The sequence below is a fragment of the Colletotrichum chrysophilum genome, assembly GCF_026319265.1.
Source record: "Colletotrichum chrysophilum strain AFK26 chromosome Unknown scaffold_199, whole genome shotgun sequence".
Lineage (NCBI taxonomy): Eukaryota > Fungi > Ascomycota > Sordariomycetes > Glomerellales > Glomerellaceae > Colletotrichum > Colletotrichum chrysophilum.
The window spans coordinates 1965-19534 of record NW_026517486.1 but is presented as its reverse complement, the minus strand read 5'-3'; the positions used below and the strand labels follow the sequence as shown (position 1 = coordinate 19534).

The 17570-nt window shown below is 54.6% G+C and overlaps 8 protein-coding genes across 8 annotated transcripts; 4 read left to right on the top strand and 4 right to left on the bottom strand.

Annotated features, from left to right (window-relative positions):
* Window positions 1-2770: 2770 nt before the first annotated feature.
* COL26b_012982 (uncharacterized protein) lies at window positions 2771-5346 on the top strand (the record flags this gene model as incomplete). Its single annotated transcript, XM_053185611.1, has 3 exons — window positions 2771-3115; window positions 3184-4281; window positions 4342-5346. 3 exons carry the CDS (start codon window positions 2771-2773, stop codon window positions 5344-5346), a joined length of 2448 nt encoding a protein of 815 aa, XP_053030439.1.
* A 416-nt stretch (window positions 5347-5762) lies between these two features.
* On the bottom strand, window positions 5763-8018 carry COL26b_012981 (uncharacterized protein; the record flags this gene model as incomplete). Its single annotated transcript, XM_053185610.1, has 2 exons — window positions 5763-7321; window positions 7379-8018. The coding sequence occupies 2 exons, from the start codon at window positions 8016-8018 to the stop codon at window positions 5763-5765; spliced, it is 2199 nt and encodes a 732-aa protein (XP_053030438.1).
* A 1805-nt stretch (window positions 8019-9823) lies between these two features.
* Window positions 9824-10453, top strand: COL26b_012980 (uncharacterized protein; the record flags this gene model as incomplete). The annotated part of the gene is made up of 2 exons (XM_053185609.1): window positions 9824-9905; window positions 9954-10453. 2 exons carry the CDS (start codon window positions 9824-9826, stop codon window positions 10451-10453), a joined length of 582 nt encoding a protein of 193 aa, XP_053030437.1.
* A 931-nt stretch (window positions 10454-11384) lies between these two features.
* COL26b_012979 (uncharacterized protein) lies at window positions 11385-11772 on the bottom strand (the record flags this gene model as incomplete). Its single annotated transcript, XM_053185608.1, has 2 exons — window positions 11385-11456; window positions 11548-11772. 2 exons carry the CDS (start codon window positions 11770-11772, stop codon window positions 11385-11387), a joined length of 297 nt encoding a protein of 98 aa, XP_053030436.1.
* An 860-nt stretch (window positions 11773-12632) lies between these two features.
* On the bottom strand, window positions 12633-13441 carry SEC11 (Signal peptidase complex catalytic subunit; the record flags this gene model as incomplete). The annotated part of the gene is made up of 5 exons (XM_053185607.1): window positions 12633-12822; window positions 12968-13002; window positions 13055-13140; window positions 13200-13293; window positions 13361-13441. The coding sequence occupies 5 exons, from the start codon at window positions 13439-13441 to the stop codon at window positions 12633-12635; spliced, it is 486 nt and encodes a 161-aa protein (XP_053030435.1).
* A 640-nt stretch (window positions 13442-14081) lies between these two features.
* Window positions 14082-14575, bottom strand: SNU13_2 (RNA binding protein snu13; the record flags this gene model as incomplete). Its single annotated transcript, XM_053185606.1, has 3 exons — window positions 14082-14344; window positions 14403-14498; window positions 14551-14575. 3 exons carry the CDS (start codon window positions 14573-14575, stop codon window positions 14082-14084), a joined length of 384 nt encoding a protein of 127 aa, XP_053030434.1.
* A 1037-nt stretch (window positions 14576-15612) lies between these two features.
* COL26b_012976 (uncharacterized protein) lies at window positions 15613-16103 on the top strand (the record flags this gene model as incomplete). The annotated part of the gene is made up of 2 exons (XM_053185605.1): window positions 15613-15711; window positions 15822-16103. 2 exons carry the CDS (start codon window positions 15613-15615, stop codon window positions 16101-16103), a joined length of 381 nt encoding a protein of 126 aa, XP_053030433.1.
* A 39-nt stretch (window positions 16104-16142) lies between these two features.
* COL26b_012975 (uncharacterized protein) lies at window positions 16143-16955 on the top strand (the record flags this gene model as incomplete). Its single annotated transcript, XM_053185604.1, has 4 exons — window positions 16143-16383; window positions 16435-16553; window positions 16619-16796; window positions 16855-16955. 4 exons carry the CDS (start codon window positions 16143-16145, stop codon window positions 16953-16955), a joined length of 639 nt encoding a protein of 212 aa, XP_053030432.1.
* Window positions 16956-17570: the final 615 nt, after the last annotated feature.

Below are 17570 nucleotides of genomic sequence, written 5' to 3'. Positions count from 1 at the left end.
GTTCGAATATTCTGTGGCTAGGGCGACTTCGTTGTCTGGTGGTTTGGGGTTGAATTGGTGGTTGAAGAAGGGGGAAAAAAAAAAGAGAAGGACCGGGAGGAGGGAGGTAAGGTACAACTGGATTCCGAAAATAATGTATGGCTGCCGGGGTCTCCACAGCCAATCGAACTTTTTTTTTTTCCCTCGAAATCGCCCAAATTTTTTTTTTTTTTTTGGCCCGTACCGGGTCCTGGTTCAGTGGGGTCGCTAAAGTCTGGGAATCTGGCATCGTCTGGCTCGCTTAAAGTGGGTATTGAAGCCCGCGCTAGGCCAGATTGGGGACACCGTCACCGCCTTTTTGCGCCTGTTCACCCCTGGCGGCCCCTACAGGTGGCCTGCAGACGCTGGAAAAATACGCTGGAGAAGCACCGTCATTAGTGGATTGGTGCCGTGATGTGTGGAGGAAACCCCTGTGCCTGGCTGCAAGACCCCCCTCACCTCACAGTCACAGGCCTCTGCTGGACCATCGACCTCATCAAGCCAATTCTGCCCCTCCCCTCTGGCTGCAATGTCCAGTGTCACCTCGCTCTCCTTCCCTCCAGCGCATCTTCTCCCGTCCATTTCGCCAGATTTCCCCCTCCTCGCTGTCGTCACCCGTCGACCTGGTCTGGATCGAGATGGAACCGGGCTGATCATGCCTACATTGCGTGAGATTTAATATCTGGGATTGCGTGTGACCCGCTGAGAACCTTTTGCATGGCTGAAGATCTCTACGTATGCGATATCTTCAATCACATCTTGAGGTACCTATGCAAGCATAGCAGACGACGCTCTACAACAGATGTGGGAGATGCCATGCCTCGTTCACCGTTTCGTCAGCTCGGCGCCTAGCAAATGCAGCGGCAGCAGAGGAGCCATCGAGAGAGGCGCAGCTGATGGCCGGTGCTGGGCTCTTGGTGCAGCATTGTGGACCATACGGCGCCAAAGCCTCACATTCCATGGCTTCCCAAATGTTCTTCATGGGCAAGACATCTCCATTCCTCACTTGCATTGGACTGCTGTGACGAGCGGTGCCTCCACAACGTCCACGTCTCCATTGTGATCCACTGCTTGCCTGCACATGGGACGCTACGAATACTTGCGGCGAAGTATGGAGCTTCGATATGCAAAATAGGTAGGCGGTCTCCTGATTCGCCTCGGCTTGGCACATCGAGGGGCATCCAGTAGCTCCTGGAAAAGTCGAGCGAGGGGCAGAGTCGAGTCGAGGGGACATCGAGGGGCAAGACGAGAATGGCCAGCTCATCATCCTGTGTCCGCCTGCTGTTGCAGACGAGCACTTACTACCGCGCCGTACTGCGCAAGCATTCAGTACATCCTCTGCACAAGCCGTAATTTCTTTCGTCCGATCCAAGTTATTTGGTTTGTCTGCGTCTGAATGTTGAGTCACCTCTAGCGGCAATTTGAGCTTATGCTCAACTGCTTCAGAGTTCCAAGCTGGCGCACATTCATCTACGCTATCTGCAGGACCGGACCATTACTTCCACTAGATGAGCATGAGCCAGAGAGGCAAGGAGAGAGGGGAGGTAGAAAGAGACAAAAGAAGGGGGGGGGAATTGAGAGCTCTTGCGGGGCCCGGTGCAAGCTTCCCGCTTCCTCAGATGCTCGGTGCTGTCCGATGTCGTTTGCAAGAAAAGGGTCCATCGAAGGCAGTCCAAATTTTCGGCCAGTCACACGGGAGTCATAGGGGTCAGCCTTGAACGGCACTGGTCCCCGTTGTTGTCGTTCATGACTCAATGACGGAAAATGAGGGGTTGCTAGCCCGCTGGGTGATGCCTGCGCCGGCCTCAACCATTTGACTTTGAGCCTCAAATGGGAGAGGGAAAAAAAAACTCTGTCCCGCAAGCTAGAGAGCTCTGCCAGTTCTTCGAAAAGGGGTTGAAAACTCTACCAGGAGGGGGAGCATACATGACTGACGACGGAGGTTTCTTCCGACGAAGAGACACCTGCTGATACAGCCTGTCCGTTGTGCATCACAAGAGGCAAGACGTCTGTTTGATGTTTCATGGTTTGACTTGGGGTTCATCACAGTGACTTTGAGGCGTTGTGGTCTGACTCAACCAACGAAAGACGACGCAACCATGCTGCCATTCGCCAGAGCCAAAGACTGCAAAATGCCTGACCATTCGGGCCGTAAGCTACGGAAGTCCTGTCCTTGGTGCAAATGCCCACCCACGCACGAGAAAAGTCAACGCGAGCGTACCACGTCAGATCCAAGATAAGGTCAAGTGCGTGCCTACGCCATACATAGTACGCAGTACATGCAGAGTGGGAGGTGAGGTTGGATCGAGGCGAAATGGTTTGTCCAGGGCCCAGGTCCCCGAGCATGGAACTCGCTTCGGCCAGGTCCCCCCTCCCCCTCGGTCGGACCCGACGCCACACCAGCAAAGCACAAGCCCCACTAAGAGCTGTGTCTCAGCGGGGTCCACCGTGCAAAACGTGGCGGGGTTGAGAGGGTCAAAAAAGAAAGCGATGCAAAAATCAGGGGAAAGTGCACGGCCCTCCATCCCATTTTCTTATCGCTTATCGAAGCTAAAATCGCTTATCATATCTTATCTCGTCTCCGTTGCCCGGTCACCGGCATAAACAAGGATTCTATGCCTTTGGCGAGCTCCTCAAAGATTCGCGCGTCGGACTCAGCTCAGTCAACCTCGACCGACAGAACGCCATACGGGTCTCGCCATATACCAGCATCACTAACCCAACAGCACGAGACACACGACTACCAGACACGATGGATGCTTCAACGTCATCAAACAAGTCGGCCGCGAACCTCTTCCAGGTCTACCTGCGACTGAGGCCGCCCCCGGCTGGAGTTGCATCCTCTGACAGATTTCTGAGCGTTGAAGAGCCAGCAGACGGCTCCCATCCGACACACATCACCCTCAACCCTCCGAATGACCGCAAGCGTTCGACCGAGAAATTCGCCTTCACCAAGGTTTTCGAAGAGGATGCCACCCAGCTCGATGTCTTCCACTCCACGGGCATCGCGTCGCTGGTCGAAGGTGTCTTGGCTCCCCATGGCGGCCATGGCACAGATGCTTTGATTGCGACCCTTGGTGTCACTGGTTCCGGAAAGGTAAACTGCTTTCCCGCTCATGGCACCCATCGCTTGCCGTCAGAACTTGACTGACATTGATTTTGCAGTCTCACACAATTCTTGGTTCTCGAACCCAACGAGGCATGACCCAGCTTGCGCTGGATGTCGTCTTCCGATCCATCGGCTCCAACATGTACGACTCTCCCAGCCTCGAAGGCTCTCTCCAGGCCGCCGACGTCTCCGACGCAACCATCATGTCAGCCCCATACTTTCTCGAGACCGTCTTTTCCGATTTTGGTTCATCCCGCGGAGGAGGATCGAGAGCAGGCACGCCAATGATGGTAGGAACCCCATCTATTTATGCCGACCCCTTTTCTTCCCACGATGCAACGCGTCAAAACAAGAGACAGCAGCAGCCATTGATGGATATAGGCGGTGTGCGGCTGGTGCCCTCAACTCCGAGTCGGCCACGACATCGCCGTCCGCATGAATTCTCAATGTCCATTCTTCACCAAACACCTGAGCGTCTTCAAGATGCGCAGAAACACTTCATGACCATGACCGCAGCCTCACAGACTAAGAGCCATGCTAAAACTTCCGCAAAGGGCGAACATCATCCTCCACAGACGCCTCGACGAGCTCTGCAGCGACCCTCGAACCTCCCCCAAGCCCCCGACATCAGCTCCATAAACGTTTCTTCCGACCCCGATGCCGACTACGCCGTCGTTCTTTCCATGTACGAAGTCTACAATGACAAAATCTACGATCTCTTGACCCCGCCGATCAAGTCGAACGCCACGAAAGAGTACCGCCGACGGCCCCTTTTGTTCAAGTCGACAGAGCAGTCCGCCGATAGGAAGGTGGTTGCCGGGTTAAAGAAGATTGCCTGCACTAACATGAGAGAAGCCATTATGGTCTTGGAGGCTGGACTGCATGAGCGTCAAGTGGCGGGGACCGGCAGCAACAGCGTGTCGTCCAGAAGCCATGGCTTTTTCTGCGTGGAGGTGAAGAAGCGCCCCAGAGTCGGCTGCAGCCGGACTTGGGCTGGCAATGCCCTGACTATTGTCGATCTCGCCGGCAGTGAACGTGCTCGTGATGCAAAGACCCAAGGTGCCACCCTTGCGGAGGCTGGCAAGATCAACGAGAGCCTCATGTACCTGGGCCAATGCTTGCAGGCCCAGAGCAGTCTGGGAAGCAACAACAAGGTACGTCATGTTGCACACCAGGCATACTACGACAGAAGCTAACCTCCCTCTCCTTTCCAGCCCAGCGTCATGCCGTTCCGCCAGTGCAAGATGACGGAGCTCCTCTTTTCCAACTCCTTCTCCACCTCGTCCTCTGGTGTGGCTGTTCGTCGCAACCCGCAGCGCGGTGTCATGGTCGTCACAGCAGACGCACACGGTGACCTCAACGCAACTTCTCAGATTCTCAGATACAGTGCTCTGGCGAGAGAAGTCACGGTTCCGCGTATTCCCAGCATCACGTCCACTATCCTTGCAGAAACCCCCTTGACTTCTCACGCGTCCCCGCCTCTCACTTCTCCTGACTATCCTCCTCCTCCTCAGCGTCGCGGTTACTTCGGTCACGGCTCGGGAGGACATAGGAACTTCTCCCCTGGCTCTGACAACGGAGACCGAGTCCTCATGGAACACGCTGCGCTCGAGATTGCTCGCATGCAGGAGGAGATCACAAACCTCCACATCGAGCTGGATCACGAGCGCGAGTCACGAGTGTGTGCCGAGGCCCACCTCCTCAGCATGGAGGATCGCCTGATTGAGCTTGAACAGACGATACGTGAAGATTGCATGGCCGAATTCGACACCCGTTTCGAGCTTGAGCTGGCGCGGTGGAAGGCAACCCTGGCGGCGGAGCAAGAAAAGGGGGAAGAGCACTGGGATCGCAAAATGGAGCTTTTCGAAAAGGGTCTCGGTGTCACAGTAGCAGAGGACGACGACGTTGGCGAGGACAAAGAAAACCTACTGGTGGAAAACCTTGAGCAGGAGAACGAGAGACTGCGTCGCGAGAACGAGATTCTCAAGCGCGAGCTCGCCGGCCGGAGCCCCAGCAAGCGCAAACCGCTTTCCGAGCGCGAGGACTTTGGAGGCCGCAAGGCAGACAGCAGCGGCGGGCTCAACAACCTGGGCAAGAAGATGGAACGGTTGCGCGTTAGCAACGAGAGCACCGCGAGCACTGGAAGCACAGGTAGCCCGAAGAAGGTGCGCAAGCTTGGTGGCAAGAGATGGGAGCATGCTGCCGATGACGACTTTTGATTTCTTGTTTCGCTCCTTGGGATGTTATCCGCGCTGGATGGTTGCGCATGTTTCATCGGCATATACCCATGGCTCACGTTCTTTGGCTTTTTTTTTTTTTTTTTTCTCTCTGTCCAGGGGTTTTGGTGTTTGCGGGATGGCAATCTTTTTTCCTGTTTGGGTTTACGAGTGGGTGGATAGACGCACAGATATACGATGTAAAAACTAATTTGATGAAATGACCACGGACTCTTGTTGGCCAATCTACACCCTCTATCCGTGAAATACATGCATGGCAGCGATGCTGTTGTAGTCTGCCGAGGCCATATGCCATGAGCTCTTGGGGTATCTAAACAATAAAACATGCCTCCCAACCGATTTTCGCCACCTGCAGCCATCCAGTGACGACGAATCAAGCAGCAATCACAACAATCAAACTACTCGTCGTCGTCGTTTAGTCCGAAGTCATCCTCGTCTTCATCTTCGCCCATACCCTGATCGTCGTCATCGTACATGTGTGACTCGTCGCCCATGTCGTCGTAGTCATCACCGCCCCCGAACTCGTCGTCTTGATGGTCGTCCATCTCGTCTCCACTGCCACCCATGTGGTCACTCTCGTCATCAGCGATGGGATCATCAAGCACGCTGGGGGCCTTGCTGGTCGGGCGACTGGCAGCTTCGCTCTCTGGTCGAGATCCAGGGTCGCCGCGATCAGGGACATCAAACATTTGCCGAATGGCGTCGTAGTTGATACGCTTCGAGAAGCCACGTTCTTTCATGACGTTCACGGCAGCCTCTCCGGGGGTACTTGCAGGAGTTGTCTGGCCCTCGCCAATGCGAGGCCTCTTCTTACGCTTCCGGGTGGGCTTCTCCTTCTGGCCCTCGAGCTTCTTGCGGAAGAGTCGTTCCTGAGATTGGCGCAGCCAATCTTTGTTCTCGTTGACCCAAAGAAGCTCCTTGATCTTGATCTCTTCGGGGGTCAAGCAGCAGTTCAGGACCTCGGGGTCGTCGGCAAATTCGTCTTCACCCACCACCGGAGCCATCGAAACGGCCTTGTCAGGCTGCTGTTGTAGTGCCCAGATGGAGTGGATGCGTGCTCGCTGTTCAGCGTTGCTGAATGCCTTGGCGTGCTCGTATGTCTCGGGGTCGTTCATGATTTCTGAGATTTGTTCTTCCATCTCGTTCTCGTCCTGCTCCCATGCTTCGTTGATCGGTAGCTTCGGCTTGGCCTTTGTGGTCTTTTCGGCCTCCGGTTCTGCTTGCGAAGATTCATCGTTCGTTGTCGTTGCATCACCAAACTCTTCGGCTAGCGTCTCCAAGTGTTGTTTGCTGTTCGCGTCACGCAGTGCGGGCTCATCTTGTTGAATCTTGGACGGCAATGGAGGAATGATGTAGCCGTCCTTGTCGCGGCGGTACTCGATTGCGGGGGCAGATGACAGATCAGGAGGCGGAGGCAGTGGTGCCGGTGTAGCCCGTACGGTCTCTCCGTCATCTGTAACAGCACGCTTGCGCTTCTTGCCCAGCTCCTCTTGCTTCTTTTGCCAGCTTTCGGTGTTCCTGTAGAAGGACGGAGGGTCGTGTGAGTTGGAGCTGAAGTCCTGGGCCAAAAAGTCCTCCACCGTCATCTTACTGGCGTCCGTCACATTGAACTCTGTTAGACGCTCTTGGATGGTATGTGTGGTCACCTTCACAAGGTAAACGATTTCCCTGACAGTTCGGCGGAAGTTGTGCATTCTCGCTGCCATCAGAAGACAAGCGCCGCAGATACCAGAAGGTCGACGGCCCATGACAATCCAGTCTTGTTTCATGCGCTGCACCAGGCGGATGGCGTCTTCGGCAACGCGGTTGGTCATGTGCTTGAACTCAAGTTTGCTTGCCAGCCGGTAGATGAGATCTTCGGGGAAAACTTGTCCTTCGCCGTTGTCGAAGATGAAGACAGTGGCATTGAGTGCTTTGAAGGCTCGGCCAAGCTTGAAAACGTTCAACTGTGTGAGATCTGCGATTTGTTGTTAGTATTATGGTGGTCGAATCAGGGAAACGTGTGTGTGCTTACCGGCAAGGTCCATGAGCATGATGCGGCAAGGCTTTTCCGTACGGCAAGCAGCGTATAGACACACTGCGGCTACCATAACCAAAGTTCGACCCTGAACAAAGTTGGCTTGCGAGGCGAGCTTGAAAATTTGAACGGCAGTATTGACCGTGTTCTCGCCAAGATTCAGCTGATGAGCGTAACCCTGCATAAGGGAACGGGCTTCGCGGATGGACTTCTCTCGGTCGTCGGAGCCACCAACACGGCGGAAGGCAGGGCCAAGGGTCCGGACACCAGCTTGGTCGGCAGCAATATAGCTACCCTGGACCATGGCAGCACCGGAGGAAGTCTCGCCAAATTGAACCTCGGCGACAATGTTGCTGTCGTCAGCGACACGACCACAGGTCTGGCAGACGCCGTCGACGACGTTGGGCTTGACACATGCTTTGTTCGGACATTGCGGGCCCTTGGAGACGGCGACGGTAGCAGGTCTGGCGCGGTTCAGTTGTGCTTGAGCAGCAGCATTGGCGGCAGCAGCAGCGGCATTGGCTTGCTGACGTTCAGCTTGTTCGCGAATCGCTCGAATTCGGTTTGGGGGTTGGAATGGCTTCGACTTGGTTTGGGGCTTTTGCGACTTCTTGGTGGGCGTTAAAAACGACGACATGGTAGCGAGTTGAGTGCTCTTCGGAGGCAAGCAGTTGAGCTTGGGGTCTTTTTATTCTCAGCGACAGCAAAGGATCGCACAGAAGTATTGTAAGGTAGGGGCAGTGTCGAGGTTTCGGTCGTTCCTTTCCCGTTCTTCTTCGTCGTCTTCGTCTTCTTCTTCTTCTTCTTCCCCCTCCAGGCAGGCACAGGCACAGCCCGCCTCAAGATGGAGAGAGAAAGGTTGAGTTTGAAAGACGCGCCTTTGTGCGTATTCAATGCGTGTCCGGTGACGCAATTGTTCCTCGAATCGACAGCAAATCGGGTAGGCGTGTGTGTAAGCGCGGTTGGTGAGAAAGTTGGTCGCTGTTTGCTGCAGCGAGACACGAGATACTGGTGGCCGGCGACGTGAGGCGGGAAATGAAAAATTTGTGGGGGTGGGCGACGAGATGGTCGAGCGGGGGAAGGTGCACCTTTGCTTTCGGAGATGACTGTGAAGACTGCAGCCGACAGGCACAGAATGCTTCCTCGACCACTGGAGGACGGCCTTTGAAGAGGGGCACGGCGCTGACTCAGACACTGACGAGGACCGAAAGGGGCAAATCCCCACTGTAATCTTCAGCGTTCCGGTGGTCCACGGTTCGAATCCCCATGGCCTCCCTCCATCCAGGTTGTCGTCTGCTTTGGCCGGTCTTACCACGTCTGCCTTAGCTAAGCAGAACCGCTGCGGCTGGCTGGCTCTTGTTCCTTTTCTAGTTAGGCCTTTTCGATGTGAAATGGCGCCAAAACGACGTCCGGTTGGTTCATGCTCCTCCTTGAGTTAAAGCGACAGCAGCACATGATGATTCCAAGCGGGCACCATTGCAACTTGACCGACCCAAACTCGGACTCTGACAACAACAAAACAAACCTTCGTCGGCTTATTTCTTCGTTTCTGGGAATATGAATTCCGTTGAAAAACTTCTTACAAGGACCGACCCGGGTGCGCGAGTTGACAGACTCTACAGAGTACTTGCTGCTTCGGTCATGAATAAGCCAGCCACGCAGCAGACTTGTTTCCAAAAGCTCACGTTTTACTGCGGAGTCTCCACCGAATTCCCCGTAGATCAGCCGGACTGTTGGCCCCCGTGGGCCGAGTCACAGCGCTCTGCCCCGCGTTGTGGAACTGATCCGAGTCACCTTGGACATCCCCCCTGCATCTTCAAGCTTCCAACCGGACAATCGCATGTCGACAACTGTCCAATTCTTGATCCAATTGTCATGAGACGGGCTGTGTCCTAGTCACATTGGTAAGCGAAAAGGACAGATGTGTTGCGGTTACTTCCATTCGCAGCGCAAGTGGCTTCAGGCTTGAAGGTCCGGCCCGGAGCTCAAGCCTGGTTACCTGGAGTTTCAATGTGTTGCCAAAGGCAGGTTTGGTCTCTTCTGCACCGTACAATAGTACATCCGTGCCTGTTTTGATCTACAACCTCTAAGGAGCATGGCGGATTACCGGCCCACAAGACCGTTGTCATGTTTAAGATGGAGGTATCTCGCGTGGACCTTGTCGAGCACCTAAGACGCCCGGCGGCCATCCTGCTGCATCCCCGATGCGGGGCAGCCCGGGTCAACTTAATTCTCACACCATCTCAGCGTCTTACAAAGTCCACATGAGTCCTGCATCTTAGGCTATATAAACCAGCATCCCCGTAACCTCCCACCTGACTTTGGCTCATTGAACCCTTGATTCCAATTGAAACATCCTCGGCCCCTTGATACCCAGTAATCTACCTCACAGCCATCTTTCACGTTCAGCTCGCATTAGCCCTTGACGCAGGCACGTTCACAATGTCGAATAACAGCTTCACCCTCTCTGCCGGCCCCGGCACTGATGTCTGGAAGAAGCCCCCCACGACCAACATCTACAACGGTTTGTAAATACTCATGCCATCTCAAGAAGTCCATCTAACCATTGCAGCCCCCGTCCATGCTCTCCCAGCCAAGAACCTGAGCGAGTTCAAGTCCGCCAAAATCACCTTCTCGGCAGACTGGTCAGAGCAATACGACCAAGCCGGCCTCATCTTCACCTTTGACTCCGTCTCCGGCACTCGCGAACGGAGATGGATCAAGACCGGCCTGGAGTACTACAACGGCACCCCTCAACTCAGCACAGTCTCTTGTGACCGCTGGGCCGACTGGAGCATCAGCCCCTTGACCGCTTTCGAGGATTCCAAGAGCATCACCGTGACAATCGAAAAAGGCCGCGATGGTCTCGGCCTCGGTTTCTGGGTCTACTATATCAAACAGGACGGCACCAAGGAGCCGCTGCGCGAGATCTGCTGGGTCTACGGCGACGACGACTCATCAGGCAAGGACTGGAACCTCACTATTGGTGCCCTGGTGGCCCGGCCCGCCAAGGATGCCAAGGACGATCTTGTCGTTCAGTTCAAGGACTTTGACGTGCAATGGTCCACCTAAGCGGAGCAACAAAGCGTGATATTTGCCAAAGTAGTATTAATGAAACAAGTCTTTATTATATGACCATCTTTTTCCTCTCAACCCTCATCACTTCAACCTGTTGTTGACTTCGGGATCCCTGGTGGATGCAAGAGAACCGCAGTGCCCGATGTACATGTTGAAAGCCGGGTGAGGTACCCGCGAGAGGGGACGCTGAATTCAACATCAGAAGATGAGTAACAGTCGTCACTTTGTTCAAACACTTTTGGCACCCGGGCAGGGAACCACACCATATTGCCATCATAATCCGTGATGGCGCTGTTACTTCAATTGTCCTGCCAAATTACACCACTTTCAACCGCCAACCGAGCCTGAACGTTACAGCGGGGTATCATAATTCGCTCTTCCCACAAACAGTCTTAGATTATCTATCACCACCTTAACGACTAGCCGGACCATAATATGTGCCATCCGGTCCAGGTGGCACGTACTGCCCCGCGTTTGAAGGGTTGGATGCGGCCGCCTGTTCTCCCTTGTCTTGTTGTTGCGCTGGAATGTACGCTTGCTGAGGTTGGTGGGGGTAGGGCACATAGGATCCAGCTACCGCCTGGCTTTGCATGGGTGGGGGCGCGTTGACGGGCACCATGAAAACAGGCGGCCGAGAGTTGCGCTGGTTGGTCTCTACGCAGGCTCGGACAAAGAGAATGAAGTGGTTGATGCTGTCGCTGTTGATTAGCACACAAGCTCCAACAGTCTCGGGGAGAGGAGAGGGTCCCATGGACTTACAGCAACAGAGCAGTGAAGGCGGTAATGGTGTTCTGCATAGGAACCACCTTAGTCCTGAAGAAGGACTGCCGTCTGCTGCTATAAGAATAATAATAGTCATCAACATCTCGGAAGTATATGTATGTGCCCTGAAGGCCAACTGCTGCCGCAAAACAGAGCCAGAAGATTAGGTGTAAGCCAACGTGAGCGCCTGGGTGAATTCCGCGTCGGCCTCCTCTTGCGCAAATGGTAATGAGTTCTGCAGTGTCCCAGATGATAGCCACCGCAGCCTGCAAGGTAGACATTAGCCTCGAAACTTTGAGTGGATATGAAGCGCTACGGCGGCTTACCGGCAGCCAGCTCATAACGTAGAATGCGCCGCCGGAGAAGGCAATTGTCAGGACGTATGCAGAGATGCCGATGACGATTAAGCTAAAGACGATGTCGGAACATCGCATCACGATTTTGGCAATGTGCCATGGCTTGCTGTAGGGGATCACACGCTGGTGACCTTGATGTTCGTACGGTTGGTACCCCTGAAGGACGTATTGCGACTGATGCGCCGGGGAGGGCATGTTGCGCGGACTGACGAGTATGAAATCGGGAGGTCTGGTGATGACGGACAAGGACTAACGTGAAGGGTGCGAACGAAAGACTGGTTGTTCCCGAGGGCAGTTTGAGAAAAGAGCGAGGCTATCGACAGAAAAGTACCTAAGAGACGCGAACTGAGTAAAATTTGCTGCGGCAGTTGGATCTCATTTTATTGCACGACTGTGCCGCTCGTGTGTAACCAACAAGCACTGGCACGCGCGATCAGAAGGATTCTGCCTAGTCACATTCGCAACCTAAAAAGAGGGAGGGTCCCTTGGAAGTGGCGTAGATCAGGGTCGTGCCATTGGGTAGAGCCGTTGGTTCTCGTACGGATTTTCCTGAGAAACCCTGTCAGCGGCGCCGCTGGCTGCCTAGAGAAACATATGTCCGCTACCGCTCCAGACTTGTGTGGAAATTAGCTCCAAGCAAGGGGTCAGCCTCCATGATGTGCGGCTGAGGTTCTGGGTCTGACTGGAACCACAAAGGGCCATCTCTATTACCGGAAAGTTGAGGAGTTAAGTGACCTTTTTTTTGCGTCGAGCTCTAGTTAAACCACATTGCTGGAAGATCTTTCCAAAATCACGTCTTGGCGCCCGACACCAGAAGTGTATGGGACTTGGAACAGAACTCGGCCACGACGCCCCTAGGGCACGAAGGGCGTGCAATGCTGATCGTGATACCAGGTGAACTCATCTAGATCCCGATAGCAGCCAAGTTGTGGCGTGCAACCACTTCCAGTCCCTGCTGCAACAATTCAACATCCTCCGCTTGTTGATAACCAGTGTTGAACAACCCATAACGCCTTGAATGCAGAACTAATTGACTTTTTTGTCCGTCTGTGGCTTTACTCCCGCTGCAGTACTACGACCAAACCCATGATTCCCAGCATCACCGTCTTGAGCCACGGGTGCTCAGAGAGGAGGATGGTGACGTATCCGACGAAGGGAATGTATGCGACGACTGAACCGATAATGTCGCTTCGTACGAGGAAGTCCTGGCCCTTGGCATACAGTTCTTGATCGGCTCCTGATTTCCTGTTAGCTACCGCCGCAAGGTGCTTTCCCAAGTCTGGTACGCACCCGCATTGTTGTCTCCCTTCGTGAGTAGCTTCGCTTGTGGTCTATGGCGACGAGCCAAATTAGCAATGCAATCACAAGAGCAGCAGAGGAGGCGCCATACCCAGAGCCGAACTTTTGGATGACACGGTGGACAATCTGAGGGCACGTCAGCACGCACGAAGCGTCGATTGAAGCAGCTGTCCCGTACCGGAATGTTCTTTCCCTTCACCTCATATACAACAATCTCGCCGACATCCGTTTCTTGGAGGAAGTTTCGGTTCCAGAGGAAGAGCACTGCGTCCGGTCAGCATCGCATCGCATGGTTGGAAGCTGGTGCGGCGGGGGAGACGTACAGTCTCCTCTTTGGAAGGCCGGCTCCATACTACCGGAAAGAACAACGACGATGGGAGACGGCGAATCGCTAACGACGGAGAGACCCTTCCACATCTGCGCGCGCGCACGAGTTAGCAAGTGTTCGGCAGGGCCCTGCGGTAGGCGCAGGTGGGCTGCATACCATGAAAGCGGTGGAAAGGATGAGCGCAAAGTTGAGCAGCTGCGACGCCGCCTGGCGTGGGTTTCCGAGACTCGACAACATGGTGAGAGCGGCGGTGGCAGGAGCAGTGGGATCGTGATGTCGAGGTGCGGTTGGCGGACTTGGAGTTTGAAGTTCTGGCCAGCGATGCACCTCGGACACTTTCAGTGAACCTTGAAGCAAAGAGCACTGGCCACGCGCTTGTCTTCAGGATGTGGAACGTGTCAACGGAGGGAGGTACGTATCTATCTTATCTTATCGTACCTACCTTAGCTACCCAGCTTCCAGCGGGAGATCTGCACAGACCACCTTTTATTTTCCAGGACCGACCTGAGCTTCGTTGTGCTGGGTTCATGTGCTGCAGGCTTGGAACCAGCCAAGAACACGGCGGCTTCTCATGGGAACATCAGGTTTGATAAACTCTCGATCAGAAGGCCATCACTTATTTTCGGAAAAGAGGGAATCCCTTGCAGATGAGCCCAGCTCTAGAAAAGAGTTTTGCTGGCCGGGCAGTGTCTATACACACGCGTGTAATCCGTAGCAGTCACAATTCACAGATTCAAAATTCATCCATCAATGTCGATCTTGTCTTTCTGCTAGCAAGCGACATAGCTAGTGAGGGGCCAAGACAAGAATCATCTCAGATCAAGCCCTTTTACGGCGAGCACCTTTCCGCCCCAAGAAATCCGTGATCACTTGAGAGCTAGATAGCCAGCCTTTCAACCTTGTCTCGCACCACCTGGATGGTACCAGCCAGCTCACTTCCCTCATTGGTAGTGATGCAGGCAGCGATGACTGGGCGACTGACACCGCAAGCCCTTCCGAGAGCCGCCTTGCTAGGGACGAAGACGTAAGGGCCGTTCTTGTCCTCGCAAAGCAGGGGGAGGTGGAGAATGACGGCAAGAGGGGCAGCATCCGCAGCGAGCAAAGCGATTTCGCAGGTGCCACGGTTCAGGGCTTTGGTCACTGATCCAGAAGTCAGTCGGACAGGCGGACAGCAAGTTTGGAAGTGAAGACAACGAACCTTCGTTGGCGCCCCGTTTGGCCTGGCGGTGGTGGGTTGCCGTTTGAGCGAGATCGAGCAGCTCCTGGGTGAGAGCAGCATCGGCCAAAGGCCAAGCTGAAGTGGTCGTTAGTCAGGGCCGGCATGCGTTGCATGAGAAGGCACAAACCTGCAGCTTCAGGCGCTGAAGACATTTTGCGTGCAAAGGCTCGCCGGATAGGTTCACTGCCTCGCGAATTGGATGCAACTGCTGTGTAGCTGGTAGAAGGCTCGCCCAAGGGTTCACTGCCTTACTGTCTGCGAAGTTGAATGTAAATGAGCCAAGTTCCAAAACTTTTTTCCCATGCACGGATATGTCACCCAGGGTGGAACACGTGACTGATGGTGCATCTTACGTAAGGTGGATTGGTCTGACCTGCCGAAGGCCAGGTACACCCGTGGACGTAAGGTCAGGTAGCCGGATAGAAAAGTCCGAGCCGCAGATGCCCTCCATCAACAGCACCCAAGATCGTGGTCCGAAGAGGGACGCCAACAGTGTCGACGCTGCACCTTCCAGACTCTAGCAGGCTGGCCGGCAGTTTCAATTGGAATGTATCTCTCTACCGAACCATAGCAGCTCTTGCAGGTATCTCACAAGAATAGGCACGGGAGGCAAGCACTTCTGGCCCATGCTACTTATGACCTTGTCGACTCTCTTGCTTCCATTGTGTTCTTGCTGATTGAATAGACAGCTCCTCTGCACGTATCGAAAGACAGAAGGCTAGATGCAGCGTACCTCACCTAGTACCTTGGATGCAATTACCTTCCAAATTCATCTTCGTGCAGCCCAATATAGGAGGCTGCGACAACCTCTTGCCTCGCCTCATGACAGAGCCCACTCCTTCCGCGTCAATCATCGTCAATCATCGTCCTACCTTAGTGCAGTTGCCTCCTTCCGTGAACATCATTAACCCCAACAGCAGCCATGGCTCAATTTTCAAAGCGCGGGAAGGCACGGGCTGCACTTTCTCAGCACTTCTCCTCTCGTCACCTCTTGTCTTCGACTGTCCCGCCGACCTTTTGAACCAACATCCCGCTCCAGACCTCATCCTTGGCTTGCTGATTCAACCTTCATCAATAACACAGCCGCATCCACGCTGAACTTCTTGGATTCGATTTTTATTCCATCATCTCTTTGGTATCGAATCCCTGACACTTCCTCAATCTCTCTGCCAGCCTCCGGATCACCTCAATGGACGCCTCCGTCAGAACGCCTTTGCTCCACGGCCAGGCCGGGCATGCCGACGAGGGATTGCCCACGCCAGCCGCCTATGGCCAGGTCCAAGACCATGTAAGAGTTCCTCGCCCATCCTCTGGCCATTCTCCTGGCTTTGGCTTACATTCAATCGCCAGCCTGCATTCCTGAGAGCATGCCACTCGCCATGGCGTTGTCTGCCGCAGAACGCCCTCTGCTGGATTCGAGGAGGTGTCGTTGCCTACTTGACCGCAGTCGGTGCAATGATCCTCGACTACAAGCTTCGAGAGAAGTCGCCGTACTCGAACTGGCGCGTCGTCTTTGACTTCTCCATTGTCACTTATTCTCTGCTTTTGATTTACCACTTGGTGGTGCTGGTACGAATCATCGTCGTGGTCCGTGTTGCAGTGACTGACATGGGTTGCATCCAGGGTTGGACCTACACCCATCTCTACCACCCGCACATTGACGACAGCAACCGTGGCTAGGAATACTGGTTGCTTAGATTGTCGTCGCTGCCCTACGACATGTCCAGCCTCCGCAAGCAGTTCTACTTCACCATGTTCTACACAGTCACCACTGTCTTCACCTTCATGAACACCTGCCTCTACTGGTTTGTACAGCTGCCGCACGACGACAATGGGAACGCCGAGCCCCCCAAGCCCCAGCCGTCTGGTGGCTCGCACGCGTCGAGCATGTACGAGCAGTCGTTGGGCTTTGAGATGACTCGCCTGGAGGACATCAATAAGGGCAAACCACATGGACCTTGTGAGTCATCCTTTCTGATTGGTATGGCCAAGTCTAACGAATTGATGTTAGTCACGGAGATTTTTGGTGAAGGCTGGTTCAAGGCTTTTGTCATCATCAACCTGTTCCTCGTCTCGACAGTCATTGCACTTTTCGAGATATTCTGGCTCAACAGCATCAAGCGCCCTCTGGTGAGTGACGCCAGTGCCGAACTCGGGGAGGCAAGTGCCGGCTGACAAGACTGACCACCGTGCAGGCTGTTGGTGCGCACACATTGGGCGTCATCTTCTTCGCGGGTCTCTACCTCGGTTGGGCAGCCATCGGCAAGATCGAGACCGGCGCCGATGCCTTCTACTGGCTCGACCAGAAGGTGATCGGATCGCGCGAGGCCGTGGTGGCAGCGTCGATTGGATTTGTCATTCTTGCTCCCATCTGTGGGTAACCCGGTACCGAGTGACATGTTGAGAGAGAGAAAGCTGACCGGTTGCCCAGTGTACGCGCTCATGTATGGTCTCATTGGCATGAGGGAGAGTATCTCCCGGGCTGCCCACTCGAGACGGGTAGCCGCCGCTGCCGAAGCAGCGGGCCACTGAGGGACTTTCGGTCGAGACGGGTCTCGTCGGAGATGAGCGGGGGGGATAGGTCGGGCGGTGAGGACGGCGGTGGCCCGGTTCTGGCGGGCTTGGCCATACGTGGTTGTCAGGTGTTCCTATCTTGATGGATGCCTCAGATTGCAGGAGGGATTAAGGCATGCATCGGGCTGGAGTCGAAGGAGGTGTAGTGCCTTGGAGGCGGTGGAGGAGACGACTTGGAGGGGGTGTGAGGATACGATTCCGAAATAACCTAGAACATTATGACTTCCAACAAGAGAGACCTATTTCCGAGCCGAGGCCAGTAAATGACGAATGAAGAGTGACTGACAGAAAAGGAACAGGAGGCATGGGTGATGGGTGATGGGTGATGGGGTTTGCGAGCTATCTTGGTCATTGACGGGACGGCGCGGGGAGAGGAGATGGTCGATGGTAGAGATGGGTCGGTACGGCGCAAGGAGCGGTGTTGAGGCGGTGATGCAGGTCACTGGGCTTGCCGACAGTGAAGAGTAGCGGAGAGCAGTCGGCAAGCCGGGGTATGGATTGGCGGAGGACGGGACGGGTGGTCGGGGTGGTCCAAGATGATTGGCGGCGGTGGTTTTGTGCCTGAATCTGCCC